We start from the raw sequence: 20,321 nt of genomic DNA on the forward strand, positions 1-20,321 counted from the left end.
CTGCTGTCTGGACAGGTGAAGGAAGCATGCCTCTGCCAGCTGCAGGCAGCAGGAGAGTTCCACCAACAAGGAGGACAAAGGCCAGGAGAAGTTCAAAGGTGCCCATAGTGGTGTCAGATCTTGGTGACCACCCTATCCATCACCAATGGAAACATTCAAGCTAAGGCTGGATGAGGCTGTTGAGAATGCCCCTGCTCATTGTGGCAATGGTCTTTAGAGATCCCTTCTGACCCCAACTATTCTGTGATTCCAAAGCAGGACCTGCCCAGCACATGAGCCAGTGTGATAAAATCAAGAACAGTGATTTTATCATCTCCAAAGGCTATGAAGTTCACCTAAATGATGATCCTAGCCCAGTCCACAGAGACAGCAAACATCAATATAGGGAAGATATCCTGCAAGAAAGGCATGGCATAACAGAACCCTGAGAACAAGTACTTTTAATTTATTTTCTTTTGCTCTGAAAGGCAATGAATCAACCTTGTGAGCAGCAACCACTAAACCAATGCAATGAATGGTCCCCAAAGGTCCCTTGCTGCCTGTCACGCTGTCATAGGCCTGTCTTGCAGCAGAGATGCTGCAGTGCTGGTCCCACATCCCCTGAGCAAGTGGAGCAGGGGCCCCACATCCTCCTGTACTGCACGCTGCACCCTCACAGACAGAACAGCCTCAAGCACTGCATATGGAGCATGCTCATACAAAAATGAGACAGCACCATGTACTCACAGCTATCTGTGCTTCCCTCCAGCTGCCTCTATTGGCATTGACAAGTCAGAAATACCAGTTTTGGGGCTGGGAGATTTGTGTGGCACTTGTCTTTAGGGGGTCTGACCTGTTTTCAAATCCCCCAGAGCCTTGCAAAACCCTCACAACTTGGCAACACAGTTTTCCTGGCCCTCACCCCGATGTTTCAAGCTGTAGATGCAGGGAGGGACTGAGGGGTGGCAGTAGTCTGTGCCTGGCTCTGCACAGCTCGACAAGTCTCATCAAAATATCTCAGATGCTCTTTGTGTGGTCCTCCCCCTCCAGCATGTAGTTCAAGGGCATTGAGCAGGAAGGGTTCAGAGATGAAATGAGGCACTGGAGAGATGAGAGAACTGGAGCAGAGAGCAGGGGTGAAAGGCTGCCGAAGGTTAATGTGCTGGTATATCAATGGGGTGGCAGCCCACGGCATAGCTGAAAGCTCTTTGGGGAGATCTTCAGTCTGCCAGGCCAAGGTAAACAAATCCAAAGGTTGAAATTCAATGGGAGAGGTGCAGAGAGAGGAAGGGAGGAGCACACAAACACCTCGGTCACCAGTGTGGGTCTGTGACACCTGTGGGGAGACATGCTCCCATGCCAACAGTTCCACAGTGCCCAGGCTCCCAGAGCTTTTCCTGGCCTGCATGTTTCTCTGTGGGGCCACAGTGGAAAGGAGATGGGTGGGAGAATGGAGGAAATGCGAAGCTTTGCTGAGCCATGACATTGCTCATGTCTTTCCCAGGCTGAGCATCACCTGGGAACAGCAGTCAGGATCTCACTGCCAGATTACAGGCAGTTCAAAGGAATAAAAAAGTCCTTGCAGCAAGCTGTAAATAGTTAAGTCAAGAGAACTGGTCCAAACCAGGAGGCAGCAGCAGCTAATGGGTAAAAAACAGTGGGTGTGAAAGGGCTCTTTGTCCCAGCAGGAAGGCGAAGGACTCCCAGAGGCTGGGCACTGGGACGCACCCTGACCGGGGCACAGGGCAGACTTGTTTGCAGTGCAGGGTGCAGGCTTCCAGGGAAGAGGTGCTTTTACACTCTGGTTCTTTTTGAAGCCAGACAACCCCCTGCCTAGGAGGTGCTTAGACTAAACAACAGAATGGCTCGGCTGATGCATTGCAGAAAAGGAAGGCACAAGGGCCCAAGGAGGAGCTCCAGCCCTTGTGCAGGGACAGCTCAGCAGTCCAAAACACCATGTACTGTCCTCCCCTCCAGCTCCTCCAGGCCAGGGTGGGAGGCTGCAGCTCGCAGCAGACCTTGCAGCCTTGGAAGGACAAACTGAAAATGAGCACCCCACGCACGAGGAGCTTTTTTCCCTGTTGGAGAAGGCATTAGAACCACAAAACAGAACTGCTGGGCCAGGGAGAGGGCAGGAGGCCAGCAGCACCTGGACAGGAAAGAGATGCAATCTCAACACTCTCCTTTCCTGACCCGAGAGGCACAGCAAATAAAGAAAAGCAGATAACAAAAGCTATCCCTGCCGGTCTCTTGCTGGGTCTGGCTCAACAAGGGGTCAGCGTGAATTGTGTTTCCTGGCAGTAGGTGGATGTGCTTTTAGAGGAATATCCGCTGGGTAGTGTGGGACAGCAGGGCTTGGTGCACATCATAGAGGGGCCCAAAATGAAGGGCAGAACTAGATCATGACTTTGAGCATCCCCAGGAAATCCAGCCCATTCTGGTGGCAGCAATGAGACACATCCGGCTGCTCTTCAGTTTATGTTGGAGAATATACAGCAAGACAGGAAGAAACTTCCTGAACACTTTGTCTGCTGCATTAATATTTGCTAGCTTATACAGCTGTTCCTCAGGCTGGCATTCAGTCACTGGGAGTAGAAAATGCAACTAGTACAAAGGGTGAGCAGCTAATCCTAGATTTGGTGAAGATCCTGACAACTATGTGTGCATGCATGATCACATGCTTGTATGTTTTCTGTGTTGTAAATATGAACTCTCCATGGAGAGCTCAAAGACCTTGTGGCTTCCCCAGGTGCCAAGCCAGCAATATGCAGACTGTGGAAGGGAACACACCAGTGATGTGGTTTATCACTGTGTATTTGAAGAGGATGGTGAGTTTGGACTGAGCTTGAGGTTTCCTCTGGATTCCAAGGAAGTGATGGAGATGAGGGAACACAGTCCAAGCTACATGGTTATTGTTCCAAGCCCACCACAGCCACAGAGGTCCTGCAGACCCTCCTTGCATGAACTGGGGAGAGAGACCCACACATCCTCTCCTAAAGCCTGTGCCCACCCAAAAGACCACACACAGTCATCCATCTTGTCAAACTGCTTTAATATTTGGACATGAAGACAGGACAGAGCCAGTTAGGCTGTGCACAAACAATATCCCCTTGAACAACAGTGCAAGGCTGCAGAGCTTCCCTTCTCAATGGATGTGTGGATTTGGCCAAGATGCAGTTCAGCTGATGACATCCTGAGCATGCCAGTGGGGTGCACGTGTTGGGTAGGAAACAGGGATAGGGGCTCGCCAGGGCAGCTCAGAGGTTGTTCAGCTCCAGTAAGGTCTGGTCCAGGACCTGGTGTATCCCCACATTCTCCTCTTTGGCACTGGCCAGGCTCTCTGTGAATAAAAGGGACACCCAGCCACGCACACAGACACAGCCCAAAGGTACCCAGGTGCAGCAGGACCCACACACATCACACCAGGCACAGACACACACACACGGATGGACATTTCAGTATGGCAATGGCCTCCAGTCAAACGGGGCGGCCCCTGTGGAGCACAGTCCACAAAAGTAGCCCCATTTCTGGCAGGGATGAGTCCAGCCACCCTGGGACCTGCCACAGAAGCCTGGCCAGTCAGGCTGCTCACTGTGGCAGGCAGTTACCACACATCAGCATTTCCATCTTCCTTCCCATGGTGCCCCACTGCCCATGGCTGAGCGCTCCACAGCGCAAGTGCTGTGGCAAGTACCATTATTTGGCCAGACACCAGGGCATCACCACTGGCCAGCTATGGGCACATGCAGAAACCCTTGGCCAGTGGAAGCGGAGAACCAGTGCCTGCTGCATGACCCAGCAGTGCTCCGTGAAGAAAAGGAGTGAGAAAACAGCCCATAAACAGCCCAGGAGAGTGGGCAGAGGACAAGAGAGATAAGGAGCAGAGCTAACAAGGCTACAAGGATAAGCTGTGCTAGGCAGCCTGCTGCCAAGGCAGCCTCCCTCTGGTGTTCACTTCCAAATGGTATCCTCCTTCCCCCAGAGATGGGGATGGAGTAGAATTGCTGTCCACCCAGCCCCATCTCCCAGTATGCCATGGTAGGCTCTTCCCTCTCCCAGGTTTGGGGCAGTGGGTGCTGCTGGGTCCCCAGCTCCTATCCCAGCCTTCCCAGCACCCTGCAACCTTTCTAAGGAGATCCTCCCTGCACTGTTTGGGGTGACCAGAGTGAGTCAGAAGAGGCTACCCAGTGACTCCTGGGACAAGGGGAGGAAGGCTGCAATACAAACCATCACATCCCTCCCCAACAGAGCCAGGATGATGCCAGAGGACAGCCATCACTACATGGGCATCCCAGGACATCACAAACCCCCTCATATCTCTCCCACAAAAACCTGATCAACTCCAGAGGGGCTCCCAGTCCTGCCCAAGCAGGGTAGTTACCCCTATGAGGATAAGGCAAGGCTTCACACCCTGCCTCACCCCAGTGGGGAGCAGAAAGGGGCTCCCAGCCCTGAGCCAGCCTGGCCAAAATGGGGCAGGGAGGCTGGGCTGGGGCCAGGAGCCCTGGGCAGCTCAGTTGTTAAGTTCAGTAAGGATGACCCGCAGCTCGTTAGTGAGAATACGGTTTTTCTCGGCCTCCTGCTGAGAGCGCTCTAGAGAAAATGAAGACATCAACGCAGCACAGGAAAGAGAGAGAAAAAAGTGAGTTAGTTAAAAGAGACAGCATTTCTGAAAGCCTTTGCTGGAAACACCAAAAGCCACCCAGCCAGTGGTGGAATACAGCTGGACTCACGGGAGGAGGCAGCCAGTCTTGGTGGGACAAGGCTGTGGGTCCATCAATTTGGAGACTGGGTTCTGGGACGTGGTAGGGTGGTGAGGAAGGACAAGGGGGATCAGGACCAATTTAGGGATCACAAGAGATCACTGCTGAAGGGTAGCATCAGCCCCTTCACCAAGACAAGGTGATGCAGGAGCCATGAAGAGGCTGAGATTGCTGCTTGTAGGCAATGTCTGGGAGTGAGGTCAGGGAATGGACAGTACCAGGTCTAACCCTGCTATTTCATGCCAAAAGACTGATGGAGAAGACAGCATGAGATGAGGAAAGCTGTGTACAAGGGTCAGAGGGTGGCTGGGGTCAGCACAATAGCCCCGTCCCACTCAATCTAGCAGCACAGAAGCCTCTTGGGTCTCAGCCACGGTCACCCTAGGGACCCGTGGCTGTGAGCTGCCTGCAACCACCTCCTACCACGCTGCTGACAGTACCCACATGAGACAGGCAGGAGATGAGGGATAGAGTGGCATGAAGAAAACAAAGGAGAAACCAATGTTAAACTTTTATTGATATCAACTCATTAATCCAGAGGGACAGAACACAAAAGAAAAGTCGTGAGATGCAAACTGAAGAGCAATGTGCAAAGGACAGAAGGGTGAGGGAGGAGAGGGGGTTGCCTGCCTGCCAGGGAACAGGGTGTCTGCACAGCTGGATCCAACCCTCTATCCCCCAGGCCTGAGCTTTGGCAGTGGAGGTGCCGCTTCCCCAGTGCAGGTCATCCCCATGCTGGGGCCAGCAAGCAGCACCGGGGGACTTTGCTGGAAGTATATGGGGGTAATTTGGCCCCCCAGCCCCGGAACTGCAGGGTCCCCAGTGCTTCTGCTGCTGGGGAGCCAAGGAGGGAGCTGCTGGAACAAAGGGCTTCTGGGCACAGTCCTGATCCCCAGGGCAATGCTGTGGCATGGGCCTACAACTACACTGTCCAGTCAGTATGTGGGGCTGCTCTCCTGCCCTGAACAAACAGCTCTAAGCACCTACTTCTTGTCTCCCCAAAGAGGGGTACAGCGGGAACACCCCAGGTCAGCTCCTGTCCCAAAGGAGCTGATGGACAGGCACAGGCTAGGTAGGACAGAGGAGGACAGAGAGGGTAGGGAGAGAGGTGGGGTGGCCAGGCAGGCAAACAGCCGAGCTGGGGAGGGGAGAGACAGGCAGGGTGCGGGTGCAGTGCTGGTGCCCAGCGTGGGGCTCAGAGGGAGGTGATGTCGTTAAGTGCATTGTCCAGCTCCTCGCTGATGGCTTTGTACTTCATCTTCTGCGCATACACTTCATCTGCAGGTGGGGGCAGGTGGGGAGCAGATGGTGAAATAAGAGTGGAGGGCACAAGGTGAAGAGAGAGAGTGGATGTGAGCGGCAGGCTGAGGGCAGCAGGAGTGTGCAGGCACAGGCAGCATGGATGTGACCCTATTCCCCACCCAAGGGCAGAGCCCAGACCCCAGGAGCTCTGCACTCCTGCACCAGACACCACAGCATCCAGCCTCCCTGCTCCCAGAACTCCTGCCCATCCCCTCCCTCTGGCCAAGCACTGTCCAGTCCCTCCGGGGGCATGGTGTGTCCAGTGCTGCCCCTGGAAAAAGGGACACAGGGCTAGTGGGGTCATTTTACCTTCTAGGTCATCAATGGTTTTCTCCAGCTTCGCCACAGACCTCTCTGCAAATTCAGCACGGGTCTCAGCCTGTGGGAAGCACAGTGGGGAGAGTGAGCTGCAGGACAGAACAGAGGTGGAGCAGGCTGCACTGCACTCCCTATCTGCTCCATTTGCATCTCTGATACCCTTTGCCAAAAGCCCTCCTGTGGGAAAGGCAAGAGACAAGAAGTGCCTAGGGCTCCACGGAGCCTCGCACCCTAAACCAGAACAGACTAGTGAACATCATCCCAGACCCAGGTACCTGCTATGCTGCTGAGCTGCAATTTAGGAGACTGTGAGAGGACATGGGCACAATGGGGTCAAAACCCATTCAGGATGGCAAGCTCATGCCAAGCTACAACCCTTACCTCCTTCAGTTTTTCGCCTAGAAGCTTGATTTCCTCCTCGTACTTATCCTCCTTGGTGGAATACTGCAGAGACAGAGACAAGCACCTGTGAGTCTCAAGGGATACTTCTGGCCATCCTTCACCCCAGCAAGAGACCGCAGCACTCCCAGACCCCATGCACTCTTCCCAGCCCCAGCAGCCTCATTGGGTCCTACCTTGTCAGCCTGGGCCTCCAGGGACTTCAAGTTGTTGGTGACAATTTTCAGCTCCTCCTCTAGGTCACCACATTTACTACATCCCAAGCAGAGCCGGCAGGAGGGGGGGAGTGGGGCCAGAGGGCAGGAGAGAGGCAGGAGCAGAAAGAACAGGCACGGTGAAGCAGGAAAGAAAGAAAGAAAACAAGTTGAGAGAGGAGAAAACTCAGTGCAGGTGGACAAGGAGCAGAGCCGCTGCGAGCAGGAGCTGCCGGGACGCATCTGTTCATCCATTCCTTGTGCTTCCTTGCACAGATACCTCGTGCATCACCACCAGCCAGGCTCTCACCACTGGCTCTCACCACTGGCCCCGCCAAGGGAAGCAGGGATGGACGGATGGAGGAGCGTGCCCGGCCTGCACCTACTGGAGAGGGAGGCAAGGGGAGGCTGGTGGTGGAGGCAGTGGTGCAGAAAGGAGAGAGGTGGCTTGCATGGTTTGAGAGACAGCGACAGAGAGAGGGGGCTGCTGCACATCGCCCCGTGCCCCTGCCCCAGTACCTCTTCCTCTGAGGCAATGAGGGATTTGAGAGACTGGTCCATGGTCCGCAGCTCTTCTTCCAACTGTCTCATTCGGCTGGGGTGAAAGAGGGGCACCCCGGGAAGGGGACAGCAGAGAACAGGGTCAAAGATGTGATGCCACTGGGTTGGCACCCCCCTACCCCCAGCCTCCAATCCCAAGGACCACCCCAATGACAGACTCTGCTGCTTCCAGAGAAGGACATCCCCATCCCCATGTCTCCCAGGGATCTGGGGCAAGGGCTGTGTGGGACCCTGCATGCTGCCCACCGGGAGCCCCGCTCACCTCTCTGCCACCTCTGCTCTCTCCTCTGAGCGCTCCAGCTCTCCCTCAAGGACGACCAGCTTGCGGGCAACCTGTTGATGGCAGCAAGAGGCCCATGTTTGCCCTGTGCTTGCCCCAGTGGGGGACACAGGGCTGCAAGGAGATGTCTCTGAGTGCTTCTGGGGGGTCCGGACTGGGGATGGGGGTACACACCTCCTCATATTTGCGGTCAGCCTCCTCTGCTATGTGCTTCGCCTCCTTCAGCTGCATTTCCTGGAGTTCCATCTTCTCCTCATCTTTCATGGCCCTGTTTTCAATGACCTTCATGCCTCTGAGGAAAGATCATGCCAGAAAATATTAGTATGGGTCAAGGAGGCATCTGTACATCCTGTACCCTAACAACAACATCCTCCAGCTTCAGAGACGCAGGACATTGCTCAGGGAGGATGGCACTTGCTGGTCACCCCATGCAGTAGAGTCACACCAGCAGTACCCCAAAAATGCTCCTGTGAAGAATTACAGTGGAGCTGGCCCCAGGGCTATGTTACAGAGTGAGGTATGACTATGGTGCCACTCAATCAGTTAAGTCCTGAACCCATGTTTGAGAGGGAAAAAGTGTGCAGTTCAGGATGAACCAGCCACAACCTCCACAAAAACAGCCTGACAGCCCTTAACAAATACTGGAAAACATCCTGTGGCAAAGGCTTTCTCATCTGGGGTGGTGCTCAAAAACAGGGAGTTACCAAAACCCTGCAAATCCCCACAGAATAAAGTCCTGCAGACTGCTCTCCTCTCACTCAGATGCTGTTGCTCAAACTGGTCTTTGCCAACGGAGGGAAGAGCTCATGTAGCTCATGTAACTGTCATGAATGCTGTGACATGTCTGGGCACTCCCAAACTACCTGAGTGCCCTTGCCTGCACAGCTCCAGTCTGGGAAACCTGCTTGCCGTGAAGATGGGGCAACATATGCTTGGTAGAACTCCTTTTGATTGAGGCTGTCTTGTTCTCAAATCTAACCTTGAGTTACCAGCACAGAGGTTCCCTCCTGGGCTGTTGTTGTGTCTGTGAGCATAGAAAGCTGCTCTGGGGAAGAGAACATGCTCATATATTCCTCTGGCTTTGATTACAGTCTGGTGCTTTTATAAATAACAGATAAAATTTCTCATGATTTTATGTGTGCTCTGTGTAAGAATGTCTGTATCTGGGGAACTTCTTTGCATTGTGGCTTTGCTCTCTCCCTTTGAAGTCTGCAGGAAAATCAACATAAACCCCAATAAGGTCACTTCAGAGGGACCCCACTGCAAAACTAAAGGGACTGTCTGCAATGGTGACCTGCAACCACTCCCACTGTCCCTTTCCATCCCACCTCTCGCTCTCATCAGCTGCCTTCTCAGCTTCCTCCAGCTTCTGCAGGGCAGTGGCCAGGCGCTCCTGGGCTCTGTCCAGCTCTTCCTCTACCAGCTGGATACGGCGGTTGAGGGAAGCCACTTCAGCCTCAGCCTGGGGGAACAGAAACCTCTCAGTCACCCCATGTCTCATACATACATTGAAAAAAGCACTTTCACTGGTTACTTCTACATTTACCATCCAGGACACCCCTTGGCACTGTGCAACAAGTCCATGCTCATTGGAATGGCATGTCTGACCATGCACCCTCTTGCTTCCTAAAGGGACAAGAAGATTATCTCCATCCCTAGGGCCTGTTTGATGCTGGCTTCTCCCAGCCTTCCAACCCCAGCTAGGCATGTGCAGCTGCACCATGTCCTCGCACCTCCAGCTCCTGCCCTGGAGGGAGACAGGGCACGTTCACTGGGGTAGGGTGGCCATAGCAGCCGTGCCGTCACAGGGATGGTATTTGGGGTTTGCAGAGCAGTGAGTAAAGGGGGAGGAATGCCCTGTGCAGCTTCGCTCCCGAAAAGGAGATCGGAGCTGCCTGTGGATTTCCTGTTTACAGAGGCGGTGGAGTGAGCTGGGAGCTTCTCCTGCAGGAACCCCCAGGGCCCTGTGCAACAGGGCAGCCTGAAGCCAAGCACGGAGCCCCCCTAGCTGATGTACAGCACAGTGCCGGGGGCAGTGGAGCGAGTCGCCCTCGGCAGGCTGGCGCCTGGCCAAGATGCGGCTGGCAGGACCAGAGCCCTCCCTTTCCCAGGCTCCCCACGCACAGGGCTGGGAGCTGGGGCTGGCCAGGAGCAGTGGCCCTGGCCCTCCGCCAGCCTGTTGACGCCTGGCCTTGCACTCTTTCCATTTGGTAAAGGCCTCCTGCTCCATCGCCACAGTCGGGAAACGCTGCCTCAGCAGCTCTCAGCTTCCCAACAGGGGGGTGCAATGAAGACAAACCTCTGGATATCAAGGGATGGGTGGCACTAAGACCTCCCTGTGGGGAGCAGCCCCATGCACCAACCCAGGAGATAATGTCTCCTGCTTATTCACAGGCTGCAGCAGGACTGGCTGGCTGCAGTGCCTGGACACATCCAGCCTCATGCTCCAGCACTGAGAATGCTCCAGGGAATATTCGCTAAGCACAGGAACTATGGGAGCAGCAAGGGGCTGTCACCCTGCATGGCCCCACTGAGCACCCACAATCCCCTGTGGAGGGGTTGGCAGGGTGGGGACAGGCACAGGCACCTCTCTGAGAGGGCTGCCAGCCCCACAGCTCCCAGCCCCACTGCCGCCTCCACCCCATGAACATCTTTTCACAGACTCTCTGAGAGCTTGTCCCTTGCCAGACCACCCAACGGGGAACTGAAGCTGGCCCCCACATGACAACGCTCTGCCTGCAACATCAGCCTTATCACATCGGTAGATTTTTTTTCCCTGGGAATCACCCCCAAAGTGGGTCGGAGCTGCCCGGATGGACACTTGGGAACATGAGCTTTCCCGGCAGCTCCCAGTGACCGGGAACCCGATCTGACGCTGCAGGAAGGGGCCATTTCCTCCACACACAGCCCGAGTGACAACAACCCGGGTACCGCACCCAGCTCTGCCGCTCCTGATATGGTGAGAATGTTGAATGAGTGGGCATAGGAAACAGAAAGCTCCAGCAACTAAAAAGACAAACCAGGAAAAAGCTGCAGCTTGGGAATGCCATCCCACTGCCAGAATGGAAATTTTGGCCTCAGGCAGTGTGAAGGGGTGGCTTGTCCCCATGAAGGGACAGGCTGGAGAGCTAAAGCTCGGCGGCCCGGACCGCAGAGTCCTCTGGAAGCCAGACAAGAGCTTGGGCGTGGGATTCTGAGCTGTGCACGCCGGCCTCCGAGGGAGGCGATCCTTTCCCAAGGCAGGGCTTGCCGCTGCCCGCTCCCAGCGCCCGGCCAGCCGGGAAGCCCTGGGGAGCCGCGCCGCAAGCATCTTCTCTCTCAAGACCCACGGAGGAGGAAGGCGGCTAGCGGAGGTTGCCCGCAGGCGGGGACTGCCCCGGGGGCTCTCGCCAGCTGAGTGGTAGCTCCCCGCGGTTCCCCGGGACCTCCCGGCGCTCCTCCGCCCCGGGGACAGCCAGCCCGGCTACCGGGGCTCGAGGGGGCCGGGGCCGGCCTGCCAAAAGGGATGCCGGCAGCGGGGCTGGAGCCGGCGAGGCATCCCGCGGAGCTGCCGGGGTGTCCCCCGCCCTCCTCTTCCCATCCCAGCGGCCCTTACCCGCTCCCGGGCCTGCCGCTCGGCATCGGCCTCCCGCTGCAGGTGCTCGGCGCGCTCCTCCGCCTCGTCGGCCACCTGCTGCAGGCTCTGGATCTTCTTCTTGACGGCATCGATAGAGCTGGCGCTGGCCATGGCGTGGGCTGCCGGCGGGGAGGCCACACCGCCGAGCCCTTTGTGGGATCCGCCCGGCTCGGGCAGGAAGCGCTCAGGCAGCGGCCGCTCCCGCCGCCCGCCCTGCCTCCATCCCTTCCTGCTCCTCCTCCTCCTCCTCCTCCTCCCGCTGCTGCTGCTGCTGCCTCCGACCGACCTGCTCTGCCGCTCCCCCGGGCAAGGCGTGCGGTGCTCACCCACGGCAAGAGAGAGTTCCCACGCCGGGAGGGATGCACAGTGCCCCTCATCCCAAACAGGACAGAGGGTGCCCCTGGGCAGGATGCATAGTCCTCTCCAGGCAGAGGTCACTGTCTCTACATTCCTGCCAAAGCTTGATGCAGAGCGGCTTCTGGGCAGAGCACACTGTCTCCCCAGTCCGGGTCAGCACGCATTCCCCCGGGCAGATGCATGGATCCCACGGAAACGGTGCATGGCACCCCCAGAGTGGGCACAGAGTGGCCTCAAGGCAGGACATCCACTTCTCTCTGTGCCCAGCATGCATGCTGCCCCGCAGGCAGGGGTGCACAGTCACACTGAAATCCTCCAGAGCAATGGAGAGGACCCCAGGGAAACGGACTCATTGCCAGGAGTCCATGGAGTCTGTGATTGCTGGAGCCTGTCCTGTGTGAGCCCCCATGGCCACAGGAGCAATGTACCCATAGGTACTCCCCAGGCACTGCCCTCCACAGCCCTTGCTGCAGAGCTAAGGAGAGTTGTGGACTTTTTCCTAATGGGAAGTCAGTAAGAGTCATGAGCAGAGCCCACTCCTGGGCATCCTCTGGGGGTGCCTGGGCAGCAGCCAGGTCCCCAGCATCCATCATGTTAAGTCCCTTGGTATCTGCTCCCCTACATGAGGACCTGTCCAGCAGCCCCACAGAGACTCATGGGGATCATGGAGATCCTGGTACCTCCTGCCCTGGTGGGTGCCCTGTGGGGGTGGCCAGACCTCCAGCTCCTGGCTCTCTGTCCTGGCTGGGGCACATGTCTTGATCCATCAGAAGAAGCTGGGGTTGCTGGCACTCAGTCCTCCCTTAAGAAGCACTTACAGCTATCTGGCTGCACTTCACACCTGCCTCCAGGAATGCTAGTTCCCAGGCTGACCTCACCAGCTGGCATCAGCTCCAGGCCCAGGGGTCCTGGGGCTGACTCAGCCACACTGCTATCTGCACCCTGTAGATCCATGTCCCCTTGCCAAGAGGCAGCGGAAGAGGTGATACTGTGGGTCCCCTGGGAGCACACAGCCTTGGGCTTGGCCTTGGGCCCAGCTGGTACTGCCCCACTCCCAGTCCCAGGATTGGATGTTAGTAGTGCTCCCAAATCAGGAAACAGGGGCCCAGAGCAGAGACAAGGGTTCCTGGGAGCAGTGGGGCAGGGATGAGCCAGCTGCGGACAGGCGAGGGACAGGCTGGGGGCAGCCACCCTGGTCCTGCAGTAGCCAGGCTAGGTGCCTCCTGCTGTGGCCCCACCCCGAGATGCAGTCACTTCCCAGCAGAGTCCCGTTCCCTCCCACCAGCTCAGGGAATTGCCAAATAAGAGCAAAGTCTTGGCTGGGAAGAGCAGCTGGGGCGGGAACATGGGTGAAGCTTTTGGGATCGTGGCCTGGGAATGGCGGCGTTTCCCTAAGGCCCCTCTGGAGTGGCTGGGGACAGGCCACCGCTGGGGATGTGGGACTATGGAGGGGGCTGTTCTGGCTAAACCTGCTGTCCCAGCTGCACTATTTCCAGCAGCCCTTGCCCACGTCCTGACCTGGGCACCTTGGGCTGTCCCTCCTGGGGACAAGAGGTGCTGGGACCTCGGTGGGCTCGCAGAGCTGCTGGGAAGCTCTGTGGAATTGTTGATCAGGAGTTAGGCACTGCCTGCTCTGTGCCACTATCTGACACCTTTCCAAGTGTCTGGAGTATCATATTTGCACTCTTTAGTACAGTCCCCATAGTGTTTGTGCCCCACCATCCAGGGCCAGCAGCAGGGCATCCGGGGCCATACTGAGGTGGATGTTTATTCTTTTAAGGCATTGACATTTTTGCCAAGAGCAGGAGGCTGCCTGGATCACTGGTATAAGCCTGACCCATCTGAGGAATGGGTACACTCTGTGCTCTCAGGCACCCACTGTCCTGGCAGTCAGAGAGGACACGGGGGTGCCTGGGGTGGGTGTGCTCTGGTGGTCTACCTGACGTTTCCTCTGCTGGATACAGGAGCTGTGCTGTGCCTTGCACCAGGGAGGAGGTGACAGCAGGCCTGGCACTTAGAGCTGTCAGCACATTCAGGTCCCTGGCGCCAAGGGGCGACTCCCAGAGCCCCGCACATGGTGCAGCCTGTCCAGGCTTTGGCATGAATCTGGGAGGGCTGTGTTGGTGATGGAGCCCCAGTCCTGCTGCCCCCCAACCTGCAGCCTGACGTTGCTCCTTTGCCATGGCTCCTGCTCTGACCCTTCCCTGACTCCCATCCACTGTATCTTCTGGTATGGGGCTCTCTGTGCTGAAGCCCACAGACTTGCCAAACTGCTGTGGGCCAAGAGCAGGGAAACACCATCCCTGCCCAGGATGGCATCGCACAGCCCACTGCCAGCAGCAAACCACTCCACACCCCACAGCCAACACCTGCCCAGTACCCCTGTTTGCCCCTTCCTCTGAGCCCTGCACTGGGAATCCACTCTCAACCACACTGAGTTTGCCCTGTCCCACACCAGCACGGAACCAATTAGTGTGAACCCCACTACAGAGAGCAGCCACCCTGCGCCGCCTGACATGCCTGTCCCATGCCAGGTTGAATGTGTCCTTCCAGAGGATTCTCTTTTAGAGGAGAGTCATCTGTAGGATCAGCAAAGAGGTCTGAGGAGACCCCTGGCTGCAGCCCAGGAGCTCTGGGCTGCCACAGGACTGGTGTTGCCGTTGCTCGTCCTTGTCCGCTCACCCCTGTCCTTGGCGGCGGCCTCAGAGATTTGACGCATCTCCCCCATTTAGCTCCATAAACCAGCTGGGATTGAATTTTTTGTTCTCAATCCTAAAAAGCCTAGCCATGCCCTGCTGGCTGTTCTCCAGACAGCTCTCCTTTAGCTTCTCCTCCAGTTTCCAGGGTTGGTTTTCATCAAAGAGGGACTGGCTATCAAAAGGAGGATTTATTTATAGGGTGTCAAATACCCTGTGTGGCACCGCAGGTCGTTATACCCCATTCCCAAGCTACCCCGTGGCCGCACACAGCTGTTCCACCCTTCATCCTGGCCAGGCACAAGCCAATTTCAACACCTTCCTAACATCTCCCCAGAGGGATCTATTTCCCAGGAGAAACATCAGTCATGGCACTAAATAAAACTCTTCCTGGCCTTGTCCTTCTCAGGGTACAAAGCAGTGCACTGGACCCCAAATCCACCCAAGTCCCTTTCCACACACCCCAAATATTCTTCCTTGCAGCCAGCACTCAGCAGCTAACCACAGCAAGAGATTTTTCCGTTTCCCTGCTCTACCACAGTTTAGCAAGCACCACAGTTTTTCCTGCGAGCATTGAGGAGGTGCATGCCTGGGGGACTTGTGACACAGTTTGGGACACTTGTCCTCATTAGATTTGGGGAGCCAGGCTGGAGGCTGCCCAAAAAGCTCCAGACAAGACTGGCACCCCCAGCACTGCTCACCACAGCCAGCCTGGCCCCCACACCCTACACAGGACCCATCAGCCCAGTTCAGTGTCAACATCGAAGGAATGGGATCCTGACAGTCTTCCCCTCGGACACTTGCCATATAAGGGCCCCCTCTTCCTTTACCCCCCCCTCCGAGAGCCAGAGCCTGTGCAGGGGAGGAGCTGCTGGCATGCCTACTTACATCTGTAGCTTTCTTCTCTGCCTGCTCAAGCTTCTCCTGGGCCTCCTTGACAGACTCGGAGTACTTCTCCACCTCATCCTCGGTGCCCTTCAGCTTCTTCTGCAGGCCCTGCTGTTCCTCCTCCAGCTGGGGAAAGGACAAAGGGTGGGGATCAGGGGAGATGGTGGTGTCTGCAAGGCTGAAAGTGGATCTGTCCTCACATCCTCCTGAGGACACCTATTCTCCTCCTGGGGACACCCAGGCTGTGGGGACACAGCAGGAGAACATGGACATGTCCTCTCTAACAGCTTTGGTTCTACACATCCTTGCGGGGCTCTTTGTGTAGAGCAGTCCCCAGGACCCCCATCATCCCTGTGAAGTCTAAAACAGGTATCTGAAAGAGAGGACTAGACCAAATTAGGAGTACAAAAAGCAGACAAATTTATTCAAGGCCTTCAAGGTACATCCAGGCAAGCAAAGTCCCCCTTGGCAGAGTACACCCAAAAAAATGGATGCTGGTCATGAGCCCTTCACCTTTTATAAGTTCTGTCCTGTTAGCAATGTCCTGTTCTGTCCAATGCCCCTAATTCTCCAATCACACCCTTAGGTGATGATGTTAACCACCCCAGACCTGCTCTCCTCATTTCACCGTTGTTTACATATTTTCAGGCCGTAGGGCAACGAATGTGTCCTTGGATTTTCTATTCAGGGAGGGATTGTTTTGGCTAAGGGTGTTGGGAACAGAGGTTTTTAGCATTTTTTTAGAAACACTGAACTACACCATGTTACAGATACACGAAGAGTGAAAACTAGAAATAGTTAAGGCATCACCTGAGCCTGGTGGAGGCAAGGGGTTGGTGGTCTCGCTTCCTCTATAGGGGACTGGGAAGTTCCTGACTTGAGGATACAGCTCTGAGGGACACCAGTCTGTGTTCCGATCTGTGTGTGGTTGTGGTGGGGGGATGCAGTCCCCAGGGTTCTCTCTGGCACAGGGACAGGGAGGTGGCACCAGGGTGTCCCACTGAGATAAGACATGTTTGAGGGGACCAGCATAAGGGGTAAAGAAAAAGACTGAAGCCTTGGTGCTTGGGGACAGACCCATATGGGGTGAGATCCCTGGGGATGCGGTCCCAGTGAGGTCAGGTCTCAAGAGCTGTCAAGCCCTAGATCTGGCATCCACAAGCAGGACACCCAGTGGGGCAAGGTCCTTGGGCCAGGACATCCTTAGGAGAGGAGACTCCAGGCTAGACAACCAGAACGGGGAGATCAGTGTGGGGACTGGGTGATCCTAGAGAGTGCAGTGTCCCCAGTCTGGACCATCAGTGGGATGGAATCCCCAGGGTTGGGCGCGCAGAGGAACAGGGTTTCCAGGGCCGGATAACCCTATGGTGGAGGGTGTCCAGGCTGGACTTCCAGCAGAGTGGGGTGTCGGGGCTGGACACCCCTAGAGCGGAGGGTACCCAGTGCCGGGGAAGCCCGTGGGACACCTACCTGCTTGCAGCGGTCCTCCGCCTGCTTCTTGTCAGCCTCCGCTTGCTCTGCGCGGTCGATGGCATTCTCCTTGTCCAGTTTCAGCATCTGCATCTTCTTCTTGATGGCCTCCATGGTGGCGGAGTATCGGCGTCGGGGCGCGGGACGGCAGAGGGACGCGGAGCACCGGGAGCGGCGGGAGCACCGGGAGCGGCGGGAGCACCGGCACTGCGCTCCCCGCCCCGCGGCGCTGCCTAAAAGCTGGGGAGGGGCCGCGCCGGGCGGGGGCTGCCCCGGTACCTCCCCCGCCGCCCGCCAGCACCTTTTAGGGACTGGCTCGCCACCGGCCCTCGGACCGAGCGGGACGGGGGGGCGGCCCCCCCGGTGGGCATCGCCGCAGCCCCGGCACCCACCGGGGCACGGGGCGAGGGACACCCCGGGTCACTGCGCTAGGGACAGCCCCATGGTAATTTGCAAGAGACACCCCAGAACGCTGTGTTATGGGTACCCTGGTGGCACTGGGCGTTGGACACCCCGGGGAAAATGCTCTGCTGGTACCCTGGTGACACGGGGTGAGGGACACTCCGTAGCACTGTGCTAGGGGTGCCCCAGTGGCGGCGGGCAAGGGACAGCCGGGGCACTGAGTAGGGGTACCCAATGGCACTGGCTCCGGTCAGAGCTGTCCTCATGCTAGACGACATTGCACAGCTGGCAGTGCCCTAGGTACACCACATGCTCTGTCACCGCACCCTGGGGCCTGAGGGACCCTGCTTGCTGGCACTGGCTTGGGGACACCTCAAGGGCTGGCATGGCACTTGGGAACACCAGTGGGCTGGCCCTGAAATGGTGGGGGCACACTCAGGCTGTGATTGCCCTGAGGGACATGTTTGGCTGGCATTGCCCACATGGGGAAAATCTCCCAGGAGAGAAGTGAGCAGAGCCCCTGACATCCCCACCCAGCTGCTGGTGGGGCAGGAGAGACCCAGCTCTGTGCAGACTTCTTGACACCCACCGCCCCCCTGCCCTGCATCTTGGTGCCACTGTCCCTGGCACCCACAGGGACACCTGGCACATGCACAGCCCATAGGGTGGCATTTCAGGGTGACACAGGGCATACAGGCAGCTCACTGCCCCTCTTCGTCTTTCTGCTCTAAATAAACTGTATTCCACAGCAACAAAACTGTATTCCACAGGCAAAAAAATGCAAACCCTTCAAATCCCAGCTCCTCCAAAAATAACCTGTACTTTAATAACGATCGTAAATGCTTCTGGCACATTCCCAGCTGCAGGGTGGGCTGTGGGTCGGGGGGGCTGGAAGGAGCTGGTGGAGGGGCCAAGGGAGCCGTGTGGCACGTGTGGAAGGCTGGGATGGGATGGGGACATGTGGGTTGCACAGGATCCCCCAGCCCATTGCCCATGGGCTGCAGCCAGCCCTTGCTTGACGCAGCTTCTCGGCACCAGCGCTCCAAGCAGAGAGGAACAAAAAGTTTTTGACAGCTGGAGAAAGTGCCTTTGTAGGAGCCCCCAGGCCCGGATGGTGGAGGGCATAGGAGGGGTGGGAGCAGCCAAGGACCAAGGAGCTTCTGGCTCCGTGAGGAAAACAGAGCCACTGCTGGACTCTGGAGAGCAGCTATTAGTACTGATGAATTAGGCACATATTTGGACAAGAAGAGTCTGTAACTGCCAGCATGTGGCTTCTGAGGGGAGGGGGAAGATCCATCTCCCATCATTCCTGGGAGAGAATAATTGTTTTTCTGCGAGACGTTCCAGCCTGGAGCAACTTCATGGGCTTGAGCAACTTCATGAGCTTGGTGCATGGGGCAGAGATAATGATGGGCATGGTGCAAGCAGCCAGGAAATCACCCCAGAGCCAGGCCAGCCCTCAAATGGGCCCCTAAAGGATGCAGTTTTCCCTCTCTGCCCCCTCCCCGTTTCTCCAGGTGTCATAACCATGTCTGATGGACACTGCTGGAATCAGCAGGTACTGAGGTCCATAAGTCTGCCCTTAAGCCCATCCTCTGGGGTAACCTGTGAGACAAGGGGTGCAGAGGTGTGCATGCACATCCCTTCTGTTGCTGCTTCATGCCCACACTTGGGCTGAGGTCTCCAAGGATGGCAATCTCCTCCATGTTTCACTCTGGGGGTCAGACCTTACTTCCAAGGAAAGACTTGTCCTCACAACTAGTGGAATCTTCCCAGGTGCTATCTATGCTGCAGCCTATTGTCCCATCCCTGGTCTCACCAAGAAGCTGGGACACAGATTCCCTGCTAACCTCCAACTTAGCTGAATTTGGATCCCTGCAGAGGATCCCAGCTCCAAACTTCTGTATGTGCTCTCCTGAATGTGCCTGCTAAAATAATCCCTTGAGTGGTGTGTGAAATAGAGAGGCGCTGGTTAATCACACCCCCATGTCCCTCCCTAGTGTTTGTGCCACCACTTCTTTCTTGTACTCAAGCTGGATGTGCTTGCAGCCCTGTGCAGGGGCTGCTGGAACTCCCTTGTCCCCAGGATGCCAGGAGGCCAGGGCTGCTGCCATGCTGTGCCCGCTCACTGTCCTTGCCGGACACTCTGAAGGGCCCCATGCCCCAGCTGGTACCTGGGTGAGAGCCTGGTGCCGGGTCAGGCCAGCGCAGATTGTCAGGGGACAGCTGGGAGGACTGGGATGCCTGCGAGAGCCACAAATCCACCCTGGAGCCTGGCCAGGGGTGAGTGTCTCAGGAGAAACAGCTCCTCCACACCCCCAGGGACATGACCACAAGGGGACAGGGGTTGCTGTCTGGGATACTACGGGATGCTGCCCTTGCCACTGATGATGTTTGTTGCTCATGCTAACAGGAACAGCCCCAGAGGCAAGGGACACCTGCCAACCTGCCTGTGCCCCTGTTGCACCCTGCAATGTCCCTGTTACACCCCACATCACCCCTGCCTGCCCTGCCACTGCTTAGGCCCCCCAAATCCCTGCTGAGTGACGGGGTGGGAACAGGTGGGGACACGTTGGGGCAGCTGCTGCCCGCACAGGTTGGCTCCGGGGGGCTATTTCGGGGCGTCAGATCAACGCCGGCAGCCGGGAGGGCTTGGGCCACATTCCCAGACCCACACCACACTAAAGACTGTTGCTTCCCCACTGATGGGCCACCAGTGACTATGGGGTGGGAGGTCACCCACTTGCACCCTATGGCACCCTACCCAGGAGTATATTTGGCTGGCAGCAGGAATGGGGCCAGGAGCTCAGCTCCAGGCATACATACCCCCCCCGCCTTCCCTGAGGCCCAAATCCTCCAGAAACAAAATCCCCAAGGCCCCCTCCTGCAGTGGTGGCCCCCCGGCAGCACCTGCGAGGCCGGCACATGGCTGGCAGCGGGGGTCCGGCCTGCCGGGTGCCTGGGGCTGGACGTGCCTCAAATATTTTCCATGCTGTATAAGCACCCGTGGTACACTCCCCCCTCCCTGTGCCGGGAGCGAAGGCGCCCAGGCCCCCCTGCCCTCCCCGTCTCCTGGAGAGGCCCGTTGATACCCAG

At 57.0% G+C, this 20,321-nt stretch overlaps 1 protein-coding gene across 8 annotated transcripts; it reads right to left on the minus strand.

Moving 5' to 3' along the window:
• Nucleotides 1-3,014: 3,014 nt before the first annotated feature.
• On the minus strand, nt 3,015-17,045 carry TPM2 (tropomyosin 2). Of its 8 annotated transcripts, none has more exons than XM_085043506.1 (9): nt 16,824-17,045; nt 15,354-15,479; nt 9,125-9,258; nt 7,971-8,088; nt 7,779-7,849; nt 6,938-7,013; nt 6,744-6,806; nt 6,354-6,423; nt 3,015-3,319 (listed from the first exon to the last, which is right to left on the minus strand). In XM_085043506.1, the coding sequence occupies exons 1-9, from the start codon at nt 16,935-16,937 to the stop codon at nt 3,237-3,239; spliced, it is 855 nt and encodes a 284-aa protein (XP_084899632.1). In that variant the 5' UTR covers nt 16,938-17,045; the 3' UTR covers nt 3,015-3,236. The 8 variants fall into 8 exon arrangements, with proteins under 8 accessions (XP_084899632.1, XP_084899635.1, XP_084899639.1 ...); XM_085043509.1 differs by lacking the exon at nt 6,938-7,013 and adding an exon at nt 7,475-7,550; XM_085043507.1 differs by lacking the exons at nt 3,015-3,319; nt 6,938-7,013 and adding exons at nt 5,239-6,020; nt 7,475-7,550.
• Nucleotides 17,046-20,321: the final 3,276 nt, after the last annotated feature.

The sequence above is a fragment of the Lichenostomus cassidix genome, chromosome Z (genome assembly GCF_008360975.1).
Source record: "Lichenostomus cassidix isolate B80296 chromosome Z, HeHo_3.0, whole genome shotgun sequence".
NCBI lineage: Eukaryota > Metazoa > Chordata > Aves > Passeriformes > Meliphagidae > Lichenostomus > Lichenostomus cassidix.